Raw genomic sequence first — 24,841 nt, 5'->3', positions numbered from 1 at the left:
ATCGCATGGTACCGCCGTGTTGTGAATACACCGTTAACACGGCGTTGTTTTCCCGCGATAGGCTGCGATGTGCAAAGTTGTGTTAAGCTAATTTTGCGATGATTATCACACGTTCTTGAGAATATCCCTCAAAGAACGCTATGTATACAGGTCATGTCCTGTCAAAGCTTTCTGAATAGCATGATGAGGAGGTTATGTGATTTAAAGAAAAGAACTAATTCTTAGACGTTTAATTGATTTGGGTTGTAATAGCAGCATCCTTTTGCAAACCAGTACTTAATTGCATCTACTACCAGGACTGTATTGTTATGTAGATCACAAAAGCTGTCACTGTCTTGGAGTACTCAGTCTCCTCGTTTGTCAAATAAAATATGTATTGCGCTCATACAGAACTTTCAAGTCTCCCAGGTCCATCCGTCAGTAGCACATTTAGCCAAATTTATTAGCTCTTTGCATTCTGGGACTTGTAGTCATCATTTTATAATGTATAATACAGGTCCTAGAATGCAAAATGAAAGAAAAAAACACAGGACAGGATGAGCTACTCACACATCGACCTGGGAAATTTGAGAGCTCTGCTCGCGACTTTTACAACAAATAGTTTGAAACCCATTTGCCTGTCATGCTCCCACTAACAGCCCCTTTCAGTGGTCTGAAAGGGTGGCACCTGAACTTCCACTGGTAAGCAGGATCATAATGTCCCCAAACATGCCATTTGGTTGTGTGACGGTACAACGCTAGTATAAACATCGCATACTTTTAAAAAGCATTTGTTACCCCACATTTGTTTAGCACGCATATGCTTTTACCTTGCATGCCAGGTAAGTTTAAATATATATATATGTATATATATATACTTACCATAAATGCGTGGTAAAGGCCTATACGTGCTAAACAAATGTGAAGTAACAAATGCCTGGTGAAGACACTACGATGTACAGAGTGCGTTGCAAAGACTGTTTCCCCAATAGTTTGAGATGTTAATTTGCTGAATGTTTTACTCACAACCAACAAAGCATTAGCCTTCTCTTGTTTACCTTCAATGGTTACTCATCAGAGTGTCCGGACAAATGTCTGCATACTCTAGAGACAGAGCAGGAAGATGATGCACGATGTATAATTGCAATCCCACCACCAATTTTATTATCTCGATCAAGGGGTTTTGATGGGGAATTCCTGTGGAATGGCTAGTGCTATACTGGCACCAAACTGCCTTTGAGCCACATTTCTGTAAGGAACAAGACATCCCAGTAGTTATCAGCTAACAGGTTAAGAATGTCCAGGGCATGCATCGGCAATTTAACAAACCCGCCAAAAACGATCTTTTATTTTAAAACTGAAGAGGCTCCCAAAGATTCATTGGAAAGTAAAGGTCCAGAACGATTGGTGAAAGAGGGCGAGTCTTGATAAAACAATGGAACAGTTAAACTGCAATTCGGGCAAGTAAAGCCTGTATCGGAGTGTAGCATCCTGCACATCTTAGAGTTCCATACTGGTTGCTTGGTGACTCAGAATGTTATTGTGTGACTGAGATGTGCAGTTGGAGCCAGGGTGTTAACCTGAAAACAGGCTACTTGTGGATGAGATCTTTACTCTTGGAATAAACTATTTTATCTACTTAAATCATCTCATTGTTGTATTGGATTCTTACAATTGGCGACGAGGATGGGATACGAGATACAATTTCAACAATTCTTTTAAAATAAAGTTTTATAGGTTCCCACAACGGAAAGCGTCCACGGTGACACGCACACCTTGATTGAATACACCCACTGTCTACTGCATGTTACTTCAGTGACACGCACACTTTTCTTCACTGCAGTGTTACATGTGTATAAATTTAGTGTTTTGCATATTTTTCGCTGTTTTGACAAGTTATCCATTTCTTTTTATTTTCTCTATTTTCTCTCATTTTATGTTGCACCTTATTTGAAATTGATCAGTGTTGATTTCTTGTTTGTTAATTTTTATATACCTTGATCTTCAATTGTTATGTTATGTTATGTTATGTTAATCTGTTTTATATAGCGCGGCTAATACCCGTAGGTGTCCTGGCGCTGTCGAACAGAAAACAGTCCTAAGTAGAAACGGAATGACAGATATTAGGCGGTAAAGAGGCTTGTCTTGAGAGCCTTCCTGAATTCTAAGTGATTCGATATATGTCTCAGATATGACGGTAATGCATTCCATGCTGTGGTGGCCTTTACCAGAAAGCTGCGACCTCCCCAGTTAGCTTTCTTTACTTTGGGGATTACAGCTAGGTTAGCCTGAGAAGAGCATAAAGTTCTCCCAGGCGTGTACCATTGAAGGAGCTTGGTAAGATGAAAAGGTCCATTATTATGAAGAGCTCTGTGGGTAATACATAGGGCTTTGAATCGGATGCGTTTGTTTATTGGGAGCCAATGGAGTTTTTTTATTTCGGCAGAGATCGAGGCATATTTAGGAATGCCTGATATAAGTCTTGCCGCCGCATTTTGAAGTAGTTGAAGCTTTTTGAGTAGTCCTTCTTGCATGGTAATGTAGAGACCGTTACAGTAGTCGAGTCTAGATAGGGCTAGGGCCGATATGACCGTTCGATGTAAATCTTTGGGAAGCAGAGGGAGTATCTTCCTGCAAGATCTAAGAATGAAAGATGTTGAGGAGATAACTGAATTGACCTGATCCTTGAATGATAATTTGTCGTCTATGATGAATCCCAGGTTCTTAACTTTCCTACTGGGAGTAGGTAGTGAGCCCATAGAATCTGGCCACCACGTGGGTGTCCAGAAACTGGGATCATTTCTAAACAGGACTACCTCTGTTTTATTTGAATTCAACTTGAGGCAGTTAAGGGTCATCCAATTATCCACTGCAGACATACATTTTTTAAAGTCATCCGCAACTTTGGTAGGTGCCAAAGGAAATAATGATACAACAATCTGGGTATCATCAGCATATGATGTAAGGTTGAAGCCGAAGGATTCAACCAAGGATTCAACCAAGGATTACATTAATACAAGGTTACATATAAAAATTGTGAAAAGTTATAGATTGCCACTATGCAAAATGTAACTGCACCTCCTTTCTTCTTATAATCTCTGGGAGAGCCACCAATTAAATGGCAAAAATGGCACAAAGTCTTTGAGAGATATGCCAGAGTTTGTGGATCTTCTCTAAGTGCTGAGAGAAAGACTGCATTGTTACTTCATTGCTTGGGTTCAGAAGGACAAGAGGTCTTTGACCATCTTCCGGAGTTGGATGATCACAGCCTCAATGAGTATGAAATATGCATAGCAATGCTTGATAAACACTACTTACCAAAAGTCAGTACCATTCTTGAGAGGTATCATTTTGGTCGAAGGTCACAGATCGAAGATGAAAGTATTGAGAATTATATAACTTCTCTTAGAAAATTAGCTTCTTCATGCAAATTTGGAGCTACTCTTGACGAGAGAATTAAAGATCAATTTATGTTAGGTTTAGGGGTGGGCGGAATTCGCGTAATCGCGTTACGCAAATCTCCGCGAAACGGTAAAAAATCTCAGCGAACACGCAGAAATTCCGCGAACACGCGGAATTGCTTGTTCGCGATACTTTTTTCTTGTTCGCGATCGCTGTTTGCGTGCTCGGGGTGAAATATCTCGCGAACACGCATATTGAGAACGCGAACAAGCAAAAAATTTCGCGAAGTCGCGGAACGCAGATTTTTGGGCAGTTTCGCGTTCTCCGCGGAACGCGAAATTACCCAAATTCCGCAAATTCCGCGAACGGAACGGAATTTAATGCCCAGGCCTAGTTAGGTTGCAACATTGAACGAGTGAGGGAAGAACTTTGGCAAAAAGATGAGCCTACCTTTGATGATGTTGCGGTTATTGCCAAGAGAATAGAACACTCTTTAAAATGTGTAGAGGTCATCAAGAAAGATGGTGAAAAAAAAGAGAAGAACTCTATACATGTGGTTTAACAAACTCCTAAGGAAGGTAGTGAACAAAAGGAATATAATAAGAAAAGTTCATTAAATGAGAACAATACAAAACTTTGTTTTTCAAAAGTAAAATGTTTTCGTTGTGGTAAACCAGGTCATTTAGCAAATGATAAACAATGTCCAGGATGGAAAGCTACGTGCAATAAGTGTAAAAGAAAATGACATTTCACAATTGCTTGCAAAGGCAGAAATTATAGAGGAAAAGTCAGTGAAATATACTATGATATTAATGATACTTGTGAGTCCGCAGATGATGTAGATTGTGGTCAAATTCAAGTACAAGTAGTCCAAAATGAAGAAAAAAAGAGTTGCCCCACTGATGAAATTTATGTAGAGGGTAAACCAACAAAAGTGCTCTTTGATTCCGGTGCTAAGATCAACATAATTTCAAAAGATTTCTACTTAAAAGAGATCAGGGGGAAAATGAAAGTTTATTCTCCCGATATTAGATCCTTTGCCTATGAGGGTGAACCCATTAAGTTGTTTGGTTATTTCTGGGGTTTACTTGATTATAAAAATAGGTTAACCAGCACTAAAATATATATTTCACAGAAAGACGACAGTATATTGAGTTGGTTCCACCAGAGAGATCTTGGTGTGATTTTAGACCCAAATGCTTCTCCACCTATTTTACTCAAAGAATATTTTATCTCTAAGCCAGTAGCCACTATTGATGTAATACTGAAAGCGATCTTACTTGTAGGTTAAGGGAACAGTTCCCCAAGGTATTTTGTAGTACCCTAGGTTGTCTTAAAAGCTATACTCATCACATTCGCTTAGTTGATGGTGCCAAACCAGTTTGTTGTAAGGTAAGAGGTATTCCTGTTGCTGTCAGGGAACAGGTACAGGCAGAATTGGAACACTTAAAAAAGGATGGGATCATAGAAGAGGTTGAAGCAACGCAATGGCTTTCTCCAGTTGTGGCCGCAAAGAAGGCTGATGGCTCTCTTCGGCTATGTGTGGATCTTAGGGAATTGAACAAGTGCGTCGTGATAGATAAATATCCGCTACCTAAAATTGCAGACATGTTGATGTTGTTGAAAGGAGCGAAAGTCTTTAGTACTATAGACCTGAAATCTGCGTACCATCAGATCAAACTGGATGAGAGTTCTAAGGACTTGACAGTGTTTGTTACGCCTTTTGGCACGTTTCGTTTCTTAAGACTACCTTTTGGCTTGGTCTCAGCAGCCTCAGTTTTTCAGAGGGCGTTGGAGACGGTTTTGAAAGGACTACCTGGCGTAAGAATATATCAGGTTTTTGGTGCGGACCACAATGAGCATGAATTGAGAGTGTTGGAAGTCCTTAAGAGACTAGATGAATTTGGACTTACTGTCAAGATTGAAAAGTGCAAATTTAAAAGAAGGTCCATAGATTATTTGGGACATACTATTGGTGAAGGCGGAGTTTTACCTAAAGAAAGCTTAATAACTGCCATTCAAAAGATGCCTTCCCCAAATAACAAAGAGGAATTACTAAGTTTCTTAGGGATGGCTGAATTTTACAGTAAATTTGTGCAAACTTTTGCATCTCTTTGTGTTTCCATGAGGACTCTGTTACATAAAGGATGTGAGTTTGTGTGGGATGAAAAATGCGAGAAAGAATTTTGTTTTCTTAAAGAAAGATTAAATTCAGCACCTAAACTCAGCAGCTTTGATCCTGACAAGAAATCTGTTTTACTAACCAATGCCAGTGTGAAAGGTCTAGATGGCAGTTCTCCTACAAAGAAACAAGGGACATGATGAGGTGATCTTATTTCTGTCCAGAAGCTTAAGAGGAGCTGAAATGCGGTATTCAGTGATAGAAAGAGAAGCCCTTGCGGTATACTGGTCAATAAAGAAATTGAAGAATCTGCTGTGGGGTGGCACATTTGAGGTCAGGACAGACCACAAACCTTTATGCGAAATCTTTTTAAAAAAAGGAATTGACGCTGTCTCTAGCAGGATCACTAAGTGGGTAGTTGCACTGCAGGATTATAACTTTGAGGTTAAGTACATACCTGGTATACAAAATAAGGTAGCTGATGCCTTGTCCCGGTTAGTTGTTTGTGATGATTCATGCGCAGATGATGAAGATGAGGAAGATGGAAAAATGGTTTGCATTGTTGAAGGGGGAATTATTGACAAAGAAAGATGGTTGAAGGCTGTACTTGAAGATGAAGTTTTATTAAAGGTTAAAGAGTGTATAAAAAAGGGTTGGGATACCAAAACCAAAAATGAAGAAGTAGACAAGTTTTGTCATGTAAAGGATCAACTTTCGGATCGTGGTGGTTTACTTGTCAGGGGCGCGAGACTCATTCCCCCTACTGTACTTAGAGATTAACTTATTTCATTTGCACAGGATGGTCATCTGGGAGTCTCGAAGACCAAAGAGCTTTTGCAGTCATCTTATTGGTGGCCAGGTATGGATCTATTAGTGGAACGAAAAATAAGGGACTGCATGCAATGTGCTTTGAGTGTAAGCCTAAAACCCAACCTATGGTTATTAGGGATCGGCCGGATGGTCCATGGAAAGAGGTTGGTTTGGACATCGTAGGGCCAATTCGCTCATCTGGCACTGAATGGTACATACTTGTCCTCGTAGATTTCTTCTTATGTTGGCCTGAAATAGCTATAACGTGGGGAATTGAAACTAAGCATGTCAAAGTTTTCTTGGAAAAACTCTTTGCTAGAGAGGGCATACACAATGTGATCCTCACAGATAATGGCGTGCAATTGGTTTCCAGAGAGATGGAGATTTCTTGTGTGCTCATGGGGTTAGACAAAAGAGATCTTCCTTATATCACCCAGAGACCAATGGGCTAGTAGAGCGCTTTAACCGTGTGCTCAAGGAAACATTTGAAATGGCCAAATCAGCAGGTCTAGATTGGCGCTCTGAAGTTTTTGAAAAGATCAAAGTTTATAGGTTATCCCCTCATGCTGTCACAAAAAGGACACTGTTTGAATTGTTTAGGGGGAGGTGTGCTAATTCTATAGTAACACCCTCTTGGGTGAATGATTTACAGCCAAATCGCTTTGTTGAAAATGAGAAGGATGACTGGAGGTTGGTAGAATCGAAAAAAATAGAAGAAAGAAAAAAATTTCATGACGTAAAGAAATGTGTAAAGAAAACTGTTGTGAAAGTAGGGGATTGGGTGCTGATAAAAAATCCTTGTAAAAGTAAATCAAAGGATGCTTTTCTGAAACCCATTCAAGTTGTTAAGATTTTCAACAATGCCATTAAAACTGAGGATCAGCGCATTTGGAATTTGAATAGGGTGGTTGTAGTGAGAGAAGACTTTGTTGGTGGACCTAAAAGAGCATCCGGAAAACTGGGCTGTCCTGTCCAACTGATGCTGAGAAACGGGATCTTCCAACTATAACTCCATCTGACATACGGAAATCTTCAAGAATTGTTTCTACACCAAGGTACCTAAAAGACTTCGTTGAGTATGTTTCAACATGTGCTTATTTTATTGTTTGTTTATCTTACTCATTTTAATTAAACTCATTGTATACTTTTGTTATTTGTAAAAGAGGGAAATGTGTAGCATCCTGCACATCTTAGAGTTCGATACTGGTTGCTTGGTGACTCAGAATGTTATTGTGTGACTGAGATGTGCAGTCGGAGCCAGGGTGTTAACCTGAAAACAGGCTACTTGTGGATGAGATCCTTATTCTTGGAATAAACTATTTTATCTACTTAAATCAACTCATTGTGGTATTGGATTCTTACACGGAGCTTACAGCCTAAGGGGATCCCACATGAACGCATTGCATAGGTTGTAATGCCCACAGCGCCCTCTTGGTATATTTATTAAAAGCTGCAGGATGGGGTACCTCATGGGCAGCATGGCTGGGGCTGGTCACGGTCCGGATGCGGACAGGCACAGACGGGCTTGCCTTAGGCGCACCGGCGTCGCGTACCCTGCGTGTCCAGTGCATCAGCCGGTTCAAATAGCACAGAAGGAGAGAAAGACTAGAGCGCAGCCTTACCAAAACGGCGACTCTAGTAGGTCAAAGCGGAAGTTGATGTGCAAACAAAAAGAGTCTCTAAAGTATACTGTAATACTGTACTAGTTAACATTGTTTTGGGATCACACATTCCCCTATAAAATCTCTCCCACACGAAATTAAACACACTGAACGCTACTGAGCACAAGCGCTTGGGGCAAAGTTAAAATTTTAAAGACTGTACCCCACCCGCAAAAACGGAGGTAAGTGACCTGCTAAAGCAGACTACCAGGGACCAGAAAAGAATATGCAGAGACAGCAGAGATTTTTAGCAACAAATAAAAGATCTAAACAAAGTGGTCAGACTAACATAGACTTATTAGTATTAATAATATGTCTCAGGCCTTCACATCCATCTTGTAAATATCATACTGCTGTCTCACCTGCTCTTCCTTGCTTGTGATAGAGACAAGATTGGAATTATTGTCAATGCAGTTCTTCTTTGCATCAAACCAACTTTTTGTCTCTGTTGAAAAGTAATAGAGGTAGGTTCCATTCAGCTTCCACCCATCGGTAGGTTTGTTGTTGCATCTACCTAGTTCAATTCAATTCAATAAATCTTTATTCGGATATAAAATATCCATAAATGCACAGGTCAAAATGCCAGCAAAAATACATACATTCATAAAAATACACAATAAGTACTATTCAGCAAGTGTTTCTGAACAGCAAACAGCACATTATTTGCACATATAAGACCAGAAGAAATCACTGTCAACCATCAGTTTCCAGGAACTTACAAATCTCACCTATCTAGAGCTTCCTACACTCTGCTTCCACTTGCAAGAGATACAAGTATCAAGAACAAAATCACCCCCACTTTCTTCAACCACACAAATACTCATCTTACTCCGAAACGTCATCCTCCAAGAAGACTTATCCAATAATAAGCCATAAAAAGCATTCTTCAACCACCTGGAGACTGTAAACCTCAAACAAGACATCAGCTAATCATCACCTTCATGGCTGCTTTTGAATGCCACTGCCTGTTTAAAGGAAACATGTGAGGCCAATTCTCTATCATGATTCTCATCCATCACTTACCACTGACCCACATTTGACAATATATATACTTGACTGAATCCATCCCTTTAACAACACAAGGTGAACTACCACCACCCATACATTGCCAAACAAAAAACCTTCCAGGAACACTGAATCACAAGCCATAACATCATACTTGCCATCCTCAGGTATACCACATTATATGATGGCATGTTGCAATCCACCATCACTATTCAGAAGTTATGTTATGTTATGTTATGTTATTAGCACTTATATCACGCACGGAGTGTCCCGGCGCGGAAGCCAAGTGCCAATAGGACGGAGCAGAGAGCGGTTGTGAATTAGTTAAAGAGCAGGATCTTTAGCGGCTTCCTAAACAGCCTTGGGTCGTGTGTATTCCGCAGTTCATATGGAAGGGAATTCCAGGCCTCAGCTGCCTTAAAAGATAACAAACTGCCCCCCATTCGAGCAAAGCAAAGCAAAAATGGGGTATCACTGTGCCCCAGAGCGCAATTGTCTTCGGGAGACATAAAAACCAAAGCGTCTCCTAAGATGGGCCAGCCCAGATCCATGGAGAGCTCTATGTGCAAAAATGAGGGCTTTAAACTGGACACGTTGAGCCAGAGGAAGCCAATGTAGGTCCCGAAGATGTTATTTTGTGCTTGTTCTTTCTGAGATGCCGAGCAGAGCTCTGGCTGCAGCATTCTGTATAGTTTGCAATTTTATCAGCTGGTAGCCAGGTAAGCCAATATACAGTGCGTTGGCATAGTTGATGCGAGACAAAATAAGGGCACGAGTCACCATTTCCTTGGCTGGTCTGGGAAGCAGTGGAAGGAACTTCCTGAGTGATTTCAGTGTGCCAAAGCACACACCGGCAATTTTTTTTTTATCTGCATGGAAAATCGGAGGTCCTCACTGAACCAGACCCCCAGATTCTTAACCGGGTTGCCAATAGAATTCGGCATGGGGTACTCTGTAGGCCACAGAGCCTCCCTAAATTGTGGGGGAAAAGACCCATACAGAAGTACCTCTGACTTGTCCTCATTGCACTTGAGCTGAGCCAGTGCAAGCCATTTAAAAACGGCTGAAAGACAGTTATTAGCTCAAACCGGGGACAAGTTGTTTTCTTTCTACGTGAAGAGGAGCTGTGTATCATCTGAATAGCTATAATCTTAGCTCCCAGCTCCTCTGCTAGGTAGATCAGGGGGGTAACGTATACATTAAAAAGAAGGGGACTCAGAGTGGAGCCCTGCGGCACTGCCGTGGTCACCTTTCTTGGGGCCGAGGAGAACGGAGGGAGCCATATCTGCTGTGTTCTATCCTCTAGAAATGATTTGAGCCAAGCCAGACCCGATACGCCAATGTTTCACAGCTGGATAATTAGTTGGCCATGGGGCACCGTATCAAAGGCGGCGGAGAGATCCAATAAGATCAGAGCCTCTCTGCCACCTGCATCCAAGCATTCTCTTATAGCCTCCGACACCTCAACCAGGGCCGTCTCTGTGCTATAAGACTCCCTGAATCCCGATTGGGCAGGGTGGAGAGCGCCAGATGTCTCAACAAAGTTGGCAAGTTGTTTATAGACCACTTTCTCACATACTTTTGCCTCCGCCGGGAGAAGGGAGAAAGGTCAGTAGCTAGCTAGCTAGCAAAAGACGATTTTTACGGTAGTGGTAGCAGCTTGGCCTGTTTCCACTCCAGGGGGACTGTGGCAGTCTGAAGGGACAAATTAATGATGGTATTAACCTCAAGGTTGACCACCTCATTAGCCGCCGTTAGCAGCCTAGCCAGACAAGGGTCGGCTGGAGAACCCGATTTCAATGATTCAAGAATGGGCAGTGAGTCAGACGGGGCGATGGGCGAAAATTCCATCAGAGAAGAGATAGATGAATCCAAGACTGGGGTAGTCTGAATGGGGGACCCCACCTGCCTAGTTGTGCTGATCCCAAAACTTTCCTGGATTGCCTGGATCTTATTGATGAAAAAACAAGACAGCTTCTCACACCATGTTTCAGAGGCAGGGAGGGCAATGCACTCTGCGCCAGGAGTTAAAAAGCTCTAGACAATAAAAAAGCTTTCTTAGAGTTGTTTTTAGACATGGCGATGTGCTTTGACTGACTGACTGAAGTATTTGTAGAGCGCACGAATGCCGCGGTGTCTTGGCGCTGAAAGATATAGAGCGGAGGGGAAGGCAGGGGGGCAGATCGGTTTAGGTAAAAAGCCAGGTCTTTACTTTGCATAATAGCTGCTTTTAGCTTGTCGGATAGCAGCATAATATTCTCTCTGAGCCTTCCTTAATGCTGCTTTGGCCTGGGGGCAGTAGGCCTGTCTCCAGCTTCATTTATTTATTTTTTATTTTGAAGGTTTTTTATAGCGCTGGCTAGACCCAGAGGTATCAGAGCGCTTTACAGGATAAGGATAGAATAAGGCACATAGGGTATAAAAGCATATGTAAGGTAGCGCAACAAAAATTTGAACTATACAAAGTACAAACAACATGAGCATTATACAAATCAAGATAAATAAACAGTGGCAGGAGCTATACATTTAAGTAATTAGGTCAATGGTGAACAGGAGAACAGGGTATATATTACTGAACTTGCAATTGCCCGCTTGAGTGCAGCAGAGAGTCGTCATCGCAGGAGCAGGAGCAGGAAGCAAAACGCTGTGCAAACGCCAGCCGACATTCTCCGTGGTCCGTGGTCCGCCGCTCATGAGGCTTTAAGGGCTTAGGGGGCTCCGAGGTACCTTACCCCCTTGATATTTGAGGGGCAGGTATAGGTCTGAGGCCTGATGTGGACCGTGGCGGGCCGAGGTCGAGGGCCGTGAGGAGGAGCGGAACCCATCGTTTTCCCGGCATCGCCCGGCATCGCCCAGCTGATTAGCCGCGAGAGTCTCTTGCCGCGGCCGGTGCCGCGATAAAGGATTATAAAAAAAACAGCGGCCGGAGTGAAATCTTGCTCTGCTCTGCTTTAGCGGCCGGAGCCGCAAAAAAGGCTTCTTTCTTGAAAAGCGAAGGTCTGCCCCCTCTTTCAGCAGCAGTGGCAGGCGGCGCAGGTGGGGTGAACTAAGGAATAAGGCAGCTGATTCCAGGGCTTCTCCTTCCCTCTGCTCTCCTCCTGCGACCCAGGACTCAGGATTCCCCAGCCTGGTTGAGCATTTGATCTGGGCGGCCGGGTTATCCTGTGTTGTGCTCTTTTGCTGTGTTGCTGCTACGTCAATTAACGACCTTCCCCGCCACAGCTGCCATTACCGCTTTCGCTGCTGCGGTCTTTTCCGACCTTTCCCTGACGGCTGCTGCCACTAACCCTGTGCTTGACTGCTACCGCCGCATTGTAGTTACTGTACCTCCCCCGCTTTTCTACCTTTGCGGCTGGAGGTCTGGGTGGCTTCGGAGCTCGGCTCGGCGCAGGACTTGGGGCAGACAGGCCTTGGAGGTCTGGGAGGTGAGCTGTATTGGTGTTAAAATTAGAGGTGGTGGTGAAGGGCAACCCCCAAAGTATAAGAAATTTGCTGAATTCACATCAAGGTGTTGGTTAATGATGAGATCTGGACGCCAACGCGGTGCTCTGCCGAAGTTAAAACAGCGTCACAATCCCGATGCATTAACCAAAGTGGGGTCACAGTCAAAATCAGACGAAAAAAATGAGAGGGCTACTACATCAGGGGACTGCCTGACTGAATTAGCTGAACTAAGTGTACCACCTTCATCCCCCGTAGTCCCAGGGAAGATTCGGAAGATTGCCAACATTGACGCTCAACCGTCAATTAAGAGTTACTTTTTCAAGTACCACACTCAAAAGAAAAATAGATCTCAAAATAATAAGGATAATGGCAACTCTGGTGTTGATTGCAGATCATCTTCATTTACTTCTCTTGTATCGTCACCATGTTTAAATAGTGCTCAATTGGGTGAAGATCTTGAGCTCAAATCTGCCTCGTCTCTACCAAGGCCCCGGCATGAGCCGGTGTCCCTTGTTTCGAACCTAACTGGAGGCCATTCATCTCCAATGAAAGATCCTAAAGCATTTTCGGGTCAATTTAAGGCATTGGAAATGAGTAGCCCTAAGGAAAAGCTTCCAAAGTCAATTAAAGACACACAAGAACCAGCGCTTATCCTGTCGAAAAATCTACCAGTGTATACTGGAAGGCTGCAAGCACAAGCACAAATTCACCGTGATAATATGGTGGATCAGCTAATTGAGCAGCCTACCGATCTATGTGTGATGGTGAACCAACAAAATTTAGGAATGGAAGAGTCGAACAAAAGATCCACAGAGAGTGGAACTGTTGTATGTTCGGTAATCGAAATCTCCTCGGGTTCGAATCATAACGTCAGTGATGTGGCCGTAGAGGCTGATTATAATGTGTTTAAGCCACTTAATAAGGGTGGCGGAGATGATTTACTAAGCCCGATTGAACATCTTTCTTTAACTGGGGAAGCTCGTCCTATTAATTTGGATAAATCCAGTATAATTTTGGAAAATAGCTTTTGTATAAATAAGTCTGTATTGATTCCAGGTGTGGTTAATAGGAGCAATAAGGTTAAGTTGGATATTAATGAGAAATGTAAGTCTTTTAACTCTGCAGATTTATCTTTTCTAACAAAGTTTCATGGAAATTTTCAGGTAAAATCAGATACCCTGGAAAATAATGTTAGTAATTCTGAGTGTGGAGCATGGGATTGTATGCTTAATACTATGGATTCTATAACAAAAGCCCTTAATTTCCACTCTGACAAGTTAGACATTCAGGTAGATATTTTAAATACTTTAGCAACTCACGTTGTAGGAATAGACGCGAAGCTGTTTCAATTAACTAAGCTGATATCTAAAGTTCAAGCTGATAAAGAAAATCAGTTAATATCCTGCACGTGTGCCCAACTGATCGATAAAATCTCTGATCTGCCATCAATTGTTAGTTCTATGGTCCATGAAGTAAAACTATTATCCGGTAGGGAAGTTGGGACGAGTGATGATATAAGAAATATCGAAAACATAGGAAAAAATCCTCTGGTCCTAAAACTTTCGCCTCCGCGGAAGACCAGTGTTAAAAGTGGGGCCCCCGGACCCGTAGTAGGTAATATTGAGGTAGCCTCAGAGGCATTACTCTCCCCTAATTTAAAGATAAATCTGGAGGCAAATAATAATAGCTCAATAGTAACTACGGTCACCGAAGTAACAGGAGTCCCTGAAGTATTATCAAAAAGGGCGAGGAAAAGATTGAGAAAAACACATAACAAGGCAGTACGGGATAAAAAAATAACTAATGGGGTTGCAAACAATAGCGGCCCATTAAACTTGAATCCCGGTCCCGCAGCCCTCTTCCCAATTTTTACACCTTCGACTGCACTTCGAGCCAATAGAAAGGTTAAGCCATGCAGTAAAGCTGGAAGTGAAGGGATAAAGGAAGAGCCTATTTTAAATGTGGGGTCTAAAACCCAGACACTGTCAATCCGAGAGAACCAGGTAGGGCGAGATAAGCATATGCATGATTCACACTCTTATCAGGGTTCTCAAAACCTTTTCCAGAATGAGATCATCCCAGTTCAAGAATTAATAGGGTCTAACAATAATATACATACCTATCCAAAAGAAATAGAGTCCGTTTGGTCTAGAGATGAAGGAGTAGTCTCAAAAGGTGAGAAACATATGGCCATTGAAACAATTATAAACCTTTCCCTTACGGACCAGACTAGTCCGAGAATACAGCCATGTGTACATGACCAAAAGCTACCTTATGGAAAATTAATAAATCCTCATCCTTCGCATCCTAACAAGAATGAACAGGTTGAGGGTTCCAGTACTCTGGTTCAATCTAAGCCAGGGCAGCCTGATCGTTTAAATCGACCAGATAATCCCCTGTTGGTGACTGTTGGGAATATGGATCAATCGGATTCAAGGTTAAGGAGCAATACTGATCGATCCGGTCCAGGGTTTAGGAGGAATATTGAATCCCCCAAATTACAGGATAGTTCCCTATTGGTGTCTGCTGGGAATATGGGTAGATCGGATTCAGGGCTTAGGAGTAATATTGAATCACCCAAACTGCAAGCTGAAAATCGAAAAGTGGTGTTCTGCCCTCTATATTCGACTCGCGGTTCACATGATATTCTGAATAGAGGGAATTTTCTGAAATTACTAAAAGCAACTCCTGATCTTAAGGATGTTGCAACCGAAGACCTGGATTCTGTAGAGTTTAAGATAGATGGTGGTAATAGGGAGACAACCGTCACGACTTGGCTAAAGGATGATATTGTAAAGAAAATATTAGCGAATTCTAAAAACTTTGAATGTTGGGGAATTAAAGTATGGAGACTACACGGTCTGCAATACCCGACCCCACTAATACCCATAGTGAAAAAGGAGGCCCCAAAACAAACTGATGTTAACCAATTTAGAGTATTGAAAGGAGCTTCAGGTCCATCTTCAGCCCTAAATAGGCTAGGTGGCATTAAAATTAAAAGCTGTCAGCCAGGGTCACGTGTGTGTGAGGAATCAAAAGGGGTTCATGCGGCAGCTGATGACTGGAGTTGGCTCCCGGCTATTCTATCTGGAAAAAATTCAGAAAAGACTGATTGATGTTGGGGTACTTCATTCAATGCACCAACATCAGTCAGAATTTGTCGGGGTACTTCATTCAATGCTCCAACAGCAGTCAGAATTTGCTCTTGGAATACAAACGGATTTAATACTCTTGTAGAAGATGTAAATGTTGTAAGTTTTTTAAATTTGTTTGATATGTTACTTCTGCAAGAAACGTGGAATTTGGCCAGCACACCGCTGATCGGCTATTACGAATATTTGAATGTAGCGTGTAGGGAAGCTGCTTATGGTCGACCAAGTGGGGGACTTTCAATATATGTTTCTTTAAATCTTAATGTTGAACACTATGAAATAGATCTTCAAGTTAAATGGATTCAATGTGTTAAATTAATAGCCAGTCAATCGTTGATCATTTTAAATGTTTATTTAAGTTCGAAAAAAAAGGTGCGATCACTTCAACTTATTGAGTTATGGGAGATGGTGAAAGTGCTATATTATGATCATAGGGATGCTCAGATGATCATCTCGGGAGATTTTAATACTCACCTTTTATTGTATAAAAACCGGGAAACCCTCTCAGATCTTCTATCCCAATGGTCTAATTGTGAATTTATTAAATACAATTTAACGATGTTGTATGATAGGGAGCATTTTCCAACATTCAATAAAGCCGACTGTCTTTCCATAATTGACTATACGATATTGTCAGATAAACTCGCAGATCAAGTTCAAAGCTATGAGGTTGTGCCAAGGATTGAGAGCGACCACAATCCGCAAGTTTTTACGATCAATTTACCCTTCGAGTATTTACCAGAGACAAAAATATTAAGATCGGCCCCGGTCACTTTTAATTTAAAAAGGTTAATATGGAATGAGAAAACAGAGAAAGATATTATTGACTTTCTCTCTCTTCTAATCCTAAATGCACGGGTCGAATACTCTGATGGAATTTCGATGATTGCCCTTTGGCCCACCTTATGTGAATCTCTATTGAATAAATTCCCCAATAGGGGACGACCTGGGGGTGGAATTTTGAATCCTAGGAACCCGGGTTGGTTTTCCCATCGTTTATTATATCTGAAACGATCTCTTAATAAATCAATAAGATCAGTATATAGAAAAGCAAAGGGATCTTGTTACTTCATAACATCGCTTAAAATCAGAAATTTAAAGAGGGGTTACAAGAATGAAATCTGGAGGGCTAAACGATTGTATTATGAAGAGTCATGGGCTAAACTCCATTACGCATGTAAATCTAAGGACCTGAGAATGTTTTGGAGCATAATTAATAATTTATAAAATGGAAATTTTAGAAATACAAGTGCCAATATAGATGAATTAAGCTGGATACATTTTTTTAATAATAAATTAACTTCCCGAAGCCAACTGATAAAGGAGTTTGAATGTCTTGATTACAAAGGTAAATTGGAGCCAGTTGAAGGGTGTGACCCTTTTGGTGTAAGGGACACACCAGGCTCTACGAATATTAAGTTATGGTCGGTAGATAAAGTTAAAAAGGTTTTACTTAAAATTAGATCAAATGGAGCCCCTGGACCTAATGGAATGCCGAACGCTATTTTTAAAGTCAAAATTGAGTATTGGCCAGAGTTATTAACGGTCCTCTTCAATGAAATTCGTAAGACAGGCTGTATTCCGGATTCATGGAGGGGAAGTATAATACAGCCGATCTACAAAAGTGGGCCCCAGGAGAATCCTGCAAACTATCGTTTAATTACCCTCACAGATGTAGATGCTAAAATATTCGCAAGTTGTCTGTTAGAGGAGTTGGAGTCTTGGGCGGAAAAAGAAGAATTGATTCCAATCTTTCAGACAGGATTTAGGAAGGGAGAATCGACTCTTACCAATTTGATTTTATTGTCTTTACTAGGAGAAAGAGCCATATGTAGGAAACAAAAATTGTACATTTGTTTTATTGACTTAAAAGCCGTGTTGATTCTGTACCCAGAAATATTCTTTGGAAAAAGTTAATGAATTGGGGTATATCAGAAACTCTTTTAAAAATGATTAAATTATTGTACTCAAATACCTGGGTGCAGGTCAAAATCGGCAATGGTAGACATACTACCCGCCGCCTTGAGACAAATCTTGGGTTAAAACAAGGATGTGTGCTCGCTCCTTGTCTTTTTAATTTATTTATGTCTGATCTCCCAACCCATTTTAATGACGTAAATTCACATTCCCCTTCTGTAATGGGTAAAGAAATTAAATACTTACAGTATGCTGATGATACTATTTTACTTAGCCAAACTATGATAGGATTAAAAAGATTAATACATTCTTTTAATATATATGTAACTCAAAATGGATTAACAATTAATATAAAAAAAACAAAAATTATGTTATTAGGAAAAGGCAAACTTGGGGTAAAGGACTTGAGTATCAATGGTTTGTCTGTGGACTGTGTAAAAACTTATAAATATTTGGGAATTACATTTGATGATCGACTATCATTTAGACAGCACTTCAATAACTTAGAGGCTAAAGGCTCCTCACTTGCCTTCGCATTTCGAAAGTTAAGAGATAAATTAGTATGCCCCAATTATGACCATCTACTTAAAGTCATGAAAGCAAAACTTATTCCCTCCCTGGATTATGGATCTATTATTTTTAAGGGTAGAGACGTGAAAGTATTGGAGGCCATAGTTTCAAGGACATATAAATCAGTCTTTAGGATTCCTAGTCAGATTTCATGTGCCAATTTAAGATTGGAATTTGGCTTACGGAAACAGCTCTTGGTGCGTAAAGCATCATTTGTAAAAACACTATTGGCATTATCTCGAGCCAAGGAGGGCACGTTGGGCAATATGTGTTGGAGCGAGATTTCGACCAGTGAATACTCTAGAAGCTGGCAGGATTATTTAGCTGAGTGTCTCCTAAAATTCGAATGTCCCAAATTGGAAGACGAAACAAAGAGTAAAATGGATTATAAAAAAATAATTAATTCAACCGTCGCCTTGCTGTCAGAATTGTCGGATAAATATGAGCTGAGAAAAAAAAAACACTTTAGGTCTATTGCCAATTGTTTCGACAAAATGATGGCCCAACCTTATTTACTTTTTCATCACCAAAAACCCTTAATTAAGAAGAAATTTATGTTATTAAGGTTTGGAATTTATCCAACCAAAGATGGAACCCCTAAATGGGAGTTCAAATGGGCATCAAATATTTGTCGGCTGTGTGGGCAGTATGACGAAACCTTGCTGCATATTGTAACACTATGCCCAAAAATGATGAAGGAACGGAAAATAATTTTAAAACCTATTTTTAAAGAAATGGGACTTAGGACTTGTAGATCGGCATTAATATTTTGCCTAAGTGGTGTCAACGTCTATATTATACACCAATTTGTAAAATTTATACTTACAGTGGAAAAGAAATTATGTAAGGTTGACACCCAAAGTATATGTTGAATTTGTTAAGGCTGTAAATGATGATGCTGCTGTTTTTAAGATGATGATGAATTATCCTTATGGCACTTTTTAATTGTTTGTTTTTATAGTACTACCTTTAGATAATGTACTAATTGTTTGTTTTTAAAATACTACTTTTAGATAACTGTTCCATTTATATTGTTTATTATTTTTATAGAATGGCACATGTGCACTTTATCCTTGAAAACTGCCACGTCCTGTAAACTATTTTAAAAATGAAATAATAATGTTGAATTATCCCGAACTGGAAAAAGTTAATTGATTGTGGTCAACTTTATGCATTGTATCCTGGAATGTTCAATTAGGTAATGTGTTTGGTTTGTATTTATTTTTGTCCTTTTTTTGTAATGGTTTTAATTAATCAACAAATAAATAAATATTCATTCATTCACTTCCGATTGATAAGAGATCAGGAGTAGGACACAGGTTAGGAACCCCAATAATAATTGAGGAGGTGGGTTTTGAGACTAGAATAGGATGGATTACAGCGCAGGTTTTTTGGGAGGGAATTCCAGATAATAGGGACATTGCCAGAGAAGGAGCGAGATTGTGTGGCTTTCTTTTTATGCAGAGGTGGGATTAGGAGTAGGGTGTTGGTGCTTCTCAGAGGTCGAGTAGAGCCCGCAATGTGGAGTTTCTTTGAGAGGTACTGTGGAGTGTTTTGGTGGAGGACTTTATGAGTAATGCAGGCGGTTTTGTAGGCAGATCTGCCTTCGAAAGGGAGCCATTTAAGAGATTTGAGAGCCGGGGATATATGATCGAAGCGTTTGCAGTCCGTGATGAGCCTGGCAGCAATGTTGAGCACAGCTTTGATTGGAGCTAGGTGTACCTTAGGGATTCCATTAAGGATGGCGTTACCATAATCAATACGTGACAGAACAAGTGACTGAACTACAAGTTTAAAATCATCGGTGGGTATGAATGGTTTGATATTCTTGAGGTGACGGAAAGTGAAGAGGGCCACTTTGGGAGAGTTTTTGATGTGAACATTAAGGGTTAGGGTGTTGTCGATAGTGATGCCAAGAGATTTGACGGAGTTGGACAGGGTGAGTGAGCAATTGAGTGCATTTAGGTCAGAGATCCAAGATTGAACGGGTAGAGGGTTATTTTTGGGGGAGAAGAGAATGATTTCGGTTTTGTTAGGGTTGAGTTTGAGATGATTGGAATGGAACCAGGTTTGGATCTTGGTAAGGGTGTTGTTCAGGTGTAAGATGTCAGCATGAGTTTTAATCTTGTAATAGATTTGGGTGTCATTGGCGTAGAGGTGGTAATTTATGCCTGCTTGGTTAAGAATGAGGGTGAGGGGTTCCATAAAGAGGTTAAAGAGGGAGGGAGAGAGATTAGATCCTTGGGGGACTCCAAGGGAGACAGGAGTGGGGGTAGAGAGACAGTTTTGAATTTTGATTTGCTGAGTACGGTGTTGTAGATAAGAGATGAACCATTTGTAGGCGGTGCCATTAAGGCCGAAACGGGTCCTAAGCACATTAAGTAGGGCTGAATGGTTGACTGTATCGAATGCTGCGGAGAGATCAAGAAGTATAAGAAGGCAGGTCTCGCCATTGTCAAGTGATTGATGGATGTCATCTATGACATTGAGCATTGCCGTTTCGGTGCTGCAGCCTTTTCTGAAGCCAGATTGAAAGGGGTCGAGAAGCTTGAAATTTTCTATGTGTTTGTCTAGTTGTAGTAGGACACATTTTTCAAGTACGTTTGAGAGAAGGGGGAGGTTAGTGATGGTGCGGAGATTATTTAGGTCATTGGGGTCAGCATTGGGGTTTTTGGTTATGGGCGAGATTTGACCAAGCTGAAGGGAGGTGGGGACACAGCCCGTGGAGAGAGAGGTGTTGATGATTTTGGTCCAGAATGGGGTGATGATGTGCTTAAGGGCAGGGACAAGGTTGGAGGGTATTGGGTCTTTTGTGTGGGAGGACGGTTTTAGATTGCCAATTATATTGAGGACTTCAAGCTCAGTGACGGGGAGAAAGTTGAGCAAGGAGGCATTGTTCTTAAGTTGAGATTTAGGGGAGTTGGTTACTGGAGATGTGGAAGGTGAGAGGCCTGTGGAGTGGTTGGGGGGTATGGAAATGGGTGGGTGAGGAGGCTCGCTGGGGAGAGGTAGGATAGAGGGCAGAGGAGAGAAAGTGTCGTCTGGAAGGGGGGATGTGGAGTAGGCATTAGAGGTGAGGACAAGATTGGATTGGGAGTTGGAGGATAGTTGTGTGGGAAGGAAGGATTGATCAATTTTGGCAATTTTTTCTGAGAAGAAGTGGACAATTTCTTCACATCTGTCTGATGAGGCTGTCATATTTGGAGGTGCGGGGGAAGTTTGGTTTCGGATGATTTTGAGGAGTTCCCTGGGTCTGTTTTTGGCACGATCAAGTTGAGTGCGGAAGAAGGATGCCTTTTCCTTGAGGATGTGTTTTTTGTAAGTAGATCTAGCATGTCTGAGAAGTGCAAGATGGGAGGGTGAGGGATGTTGTCTCCAGGTTCTTTCCGACAGTCTGAGTGCCCGTCTTTCATTATTTATCTCTGTATTAAACCAAGAGTTTGAGGCGGTGTTTCTTTGGTATTTGAGTTTAGGCGGGGCCAGTTGGTCAAGAATATCTGTAACAGTATTGTTAAATAGTTCAGTGAACTCATTCGCATTTTGTGAGGGGGGAATGAGAAGAAGTTGAGCTTGGAGTTTCGATTGTAGAACACCTGGGAGGATGCCTTTTAGGTATCTGGTCAATTTCTTAGGTCTGATAGTTTTAGGGGCGGGGAGGTTTGCTGAGGTAGCAATGGTGAACAGTATAAGGTGATGGTCGGACCAGTCAGTGGGGATGATATTGGTAATGGAGGTCAGATCCTCATTGGACAGAATGACGTCAAGTATGGATCCTTTAGTGTGAGTTGGAGATTGGCATAGTTGTTTGAGTTTGTTGATTTCAAGAAGTGTAGTGAGGAGGGAGATGGTGGGGTCATTGGTATCATTCCAATGGAGGTTAAGATCCCCAAGAAAGAGATTTTTTGAGTTGGATAATGCTGATTGAGCCAGTAGATTCGATAAGTCCTCAATGAAGGGCTGTGGGAGTTTTGAGTTAACAGTTCTGCTTCCAGGTATTAGCATGAGGAGTAGCCTGGGTTAGTGACAAGGGAAATCTGAAGTTCCTTTTTGAAGATAATGGCTAGCCCACCCCTAACTCTGTTAGGTCTGTCTTTTCTAAGAAAAGAGTATCCCGGGGGGAGAGTAGGTCAAGTATGCTCGTTGAGTGGTCATTTAGCCAGGTTTCAGTGAGGAATGCAATATCAATGGATTCACTCAGGATGGTTTCTGAGATTTCCGTGGCGTGTAGGACCGCGGAGCGACAGTTAACTAGCATGCACTTCAGTGGTGTGGGGTTAGGTATGGAAGGTGGGCAAGAGTGGATCAGCGTAAGTTGGGGTGGTGGTCTGGGGGAAGCGGGGGAGGAGGGGGTTCTATTTGTCCCTATGATAACAGGGATGGGGGAATAGGGGAGTGGGGGGTTGGTGGTTGGCAGATTAGGAAGGTAGGAGTTACATAGGTCGGTGAGTTCTGACGGGGAGAGATGGTTCGAGGTGCGGAAAGGTATATGCTCACGGCATCGGAGAGAGAGCGATCTCCGAAGGTTGTGTTTGTTATTGGGAATGTTTGAGGGAGGGAGGATGGTAGTTTTATGGTGAGGGAGGGTTCTGGTGCTGTGGAATAAGAAATCTTTTCTGAGTCGGGCAAATTCCGTGGTTAAATTAGATAGGTCACATTCAATGTTGTGTAGGATCTGGGCAATTGAGGAGAGGAAAGGTATCGGGAGTGCGTGGTCTGTGTTATTTGCAGAGGGTGGACTAATGTGTGAGGGGGAGATGTGCTAGATGGTGTGGGGTGAGGGGTGACGGGGCTGGGAGGAGTGAGGGGTTCGGAAGTTAACGTAGGTAGGACGAGTACAATGTTGTGTAGGCTCTGGGTATTCCGGGTACAGGGAAGGCATGAAGGGGCGTAGGAGGTGGGAGGAGAATGGTCTGGGGGTAGGGAGTGGTCGTGATTAGTTGCGGATGGAGGCCTGCTGTGTTAAGGGGGAGATAGGTATGGCATGATTGGTGGGGGAGCTGTTAAGTGTGAGTGGAGGGGTTAGGTTATACAGGGGGCAGAAATCTTCAGGTGATGTGGTCAGAGAGGATAAAAGGGCATGAAGCGAGTGAGAAACGAATATATTGGTGTGATGGGGATGTGTGATTATTGAGGGTTGGGTTGAGGGGGTGTGAGGGAGATGGGTGTTTATTGGGGGTTGAGGTGAGGGGTTGGGGGGTTGGGTAGGTAGAGCCTGAGGGGGAGGGTAGAGAGGAAGGGGAGGAGCAGAGGGTGTAAGGGATTGGTAGGAGAAGGGGGGTGAGGAGTTGTGATAGGTGATTGCGTGGTAAAGACGGTTGAGTAATTGAGTGGTTGGGTCAGGGGGAGGGAGGTTTGGGGGACAGGGGGAGGGCGGGTCATGGGAAGAGAATGATAAGTAGGTGACAGGAGTTTGGGGCTACTGTTATTCAAGGAGGGGTCTGAGGAGTAAGGGTTAAGGGGGTTAGGGGGAGAGAGGGAGATAAGTGGGGGATGGGAAGTATCTAATTGGGGATGGGTGTAGTCGTTATCAATAGGGGGGTCCAGGGAGGGAGACGGTGAGGTCAATTTGTGGAGGTTGAGAGTGGGGGAAGGGGTGAGGAAGAGGTTTGAGGGGTTCTGTTCGTTTGGGGAGGAGGAGTGTTAGGCGCTGAATGGTTAAGGAGGAGAGACATAGTGCTAAAGTGGTGTTCAAAAATAGAGAGGTGGGATGGCGAGGCTTGTATGAGGATGTTACCTGTATTGAAGATGGAGATATCAATATGACAATGAAAGGCTGGGGAGAGAGCGGTGGATATTTTAAATCCATAAGGTATTTTGGTTGATTTAGAGATAGGGAGGTGTTGAAGGAAGATGCTCTTCCATTTGGAAGGGTGTTTGGAGTAGAAGATGTAGTTGGTAATAATGGGGGGGGTGAGGCTGAGGTAGTTATCGACAATGAGTGTTTCAGGGTTGCAGATGAGGACTTTATGATTGAAATTTTTCCTTGCGTGTTTGGAGAGATTTGGGGGGTAGAGAATCGTCCAGGAGTTAGGGCCGTGTTTAGAGAGTGTATGGTCCTGAGGGTGATGGTCAGTGCTGTGAAGAGGGATGTTGGGTGGACGTGAGAGGGAGACAGAGTGAAGAGAAGGAAGTTAAAGGAGATGGGGGTAGGGGAGGAGAGGAGGATTGGGAGCCAAGGGGGGCACTGGGAGAGTGTGGGGTCGAAAAATAGGGGGCAAAATTAGGAGGTAGTGTTAAGCAAGAGAGGAATAAAATCAGGAGCAGATTTGATAGCAAAACAAATTACATCACTGATGTTCAGTAGGTTAGAAAAGGTAAAACAAGCACGGTAGATATGATGAATCAAGCAAGGGGGCAAATAAGTGAGGAAATACAGTCAGGCGCAGATAAGATAGTAAAAGCAGATTCCAGTGCTAATATGGATCACATTAAATAGGTAAACAAACACGATAAAATAGGGGAGTAGGATAAACAAGGGAGGAATTAAAAAACAAGAGCAGATTAGGAAGCAAAAGAGATTACATCGTAAAATTGGAGCAAATTAAATAGGTAAACAAACACAAACCTCAAAAAGCAAAAGATAAAATCCAAAAACAATAGTCTGTGGGGGAGCAATTATATTATATTAATATTATAATATTATATAATATTTTAGCAATATGAAGCAAGTAGGTTGGCTTGATAGGCGCGATTTCCAGGGTTTACTCGGGATTCACGCCGATGGCGATCCCAAACCTCCGGGGCCCACAAAAAGAGCTCAGTCTACATCGGCCATCTTT

The 24,841-nt window shown here is 42.1% G+C and overlaps 1 protein-coding gene across 1 annotated transcript in view; it reads right to left on the bottom strand.

The window, feature by feature from the left end:
- The window catches only part of LOC146863411 (CD209 antigen-like protein C), a 114,882-nt gene that overhangs the window by 70,378 nt on the left and 19,663 nt on the right, over positions 1–24,841 (bottom strand). The window contains exon 4 of the mRNA XM_085643367.1: positions 8,337–8,488. Within this exon, the coding sequence (XP_085499493.1) occupies positions 8,337–8,488 (152 nt within the window). The remainder of the gene's footprint in view (positions 1–8,336; positions 8,489–24,841) is intronic.

The sequence above is a fragment of the Triturus cristatus genome, chromosome 2_2 (genome assembly GCF_964204655.1).
Source record: "Triturus cristatus chromosome 2_2, aTriCri1.1, whole genome shotgun sequence".
NCBI lineage: Eukaryota > Metazoa > Chordata > Amphibia > Caudata > Salamandridae > Triturus > Triturus cristatus.
This window is presented reverse-complemented; position numbering and strand designations above follow the sequence as displayed.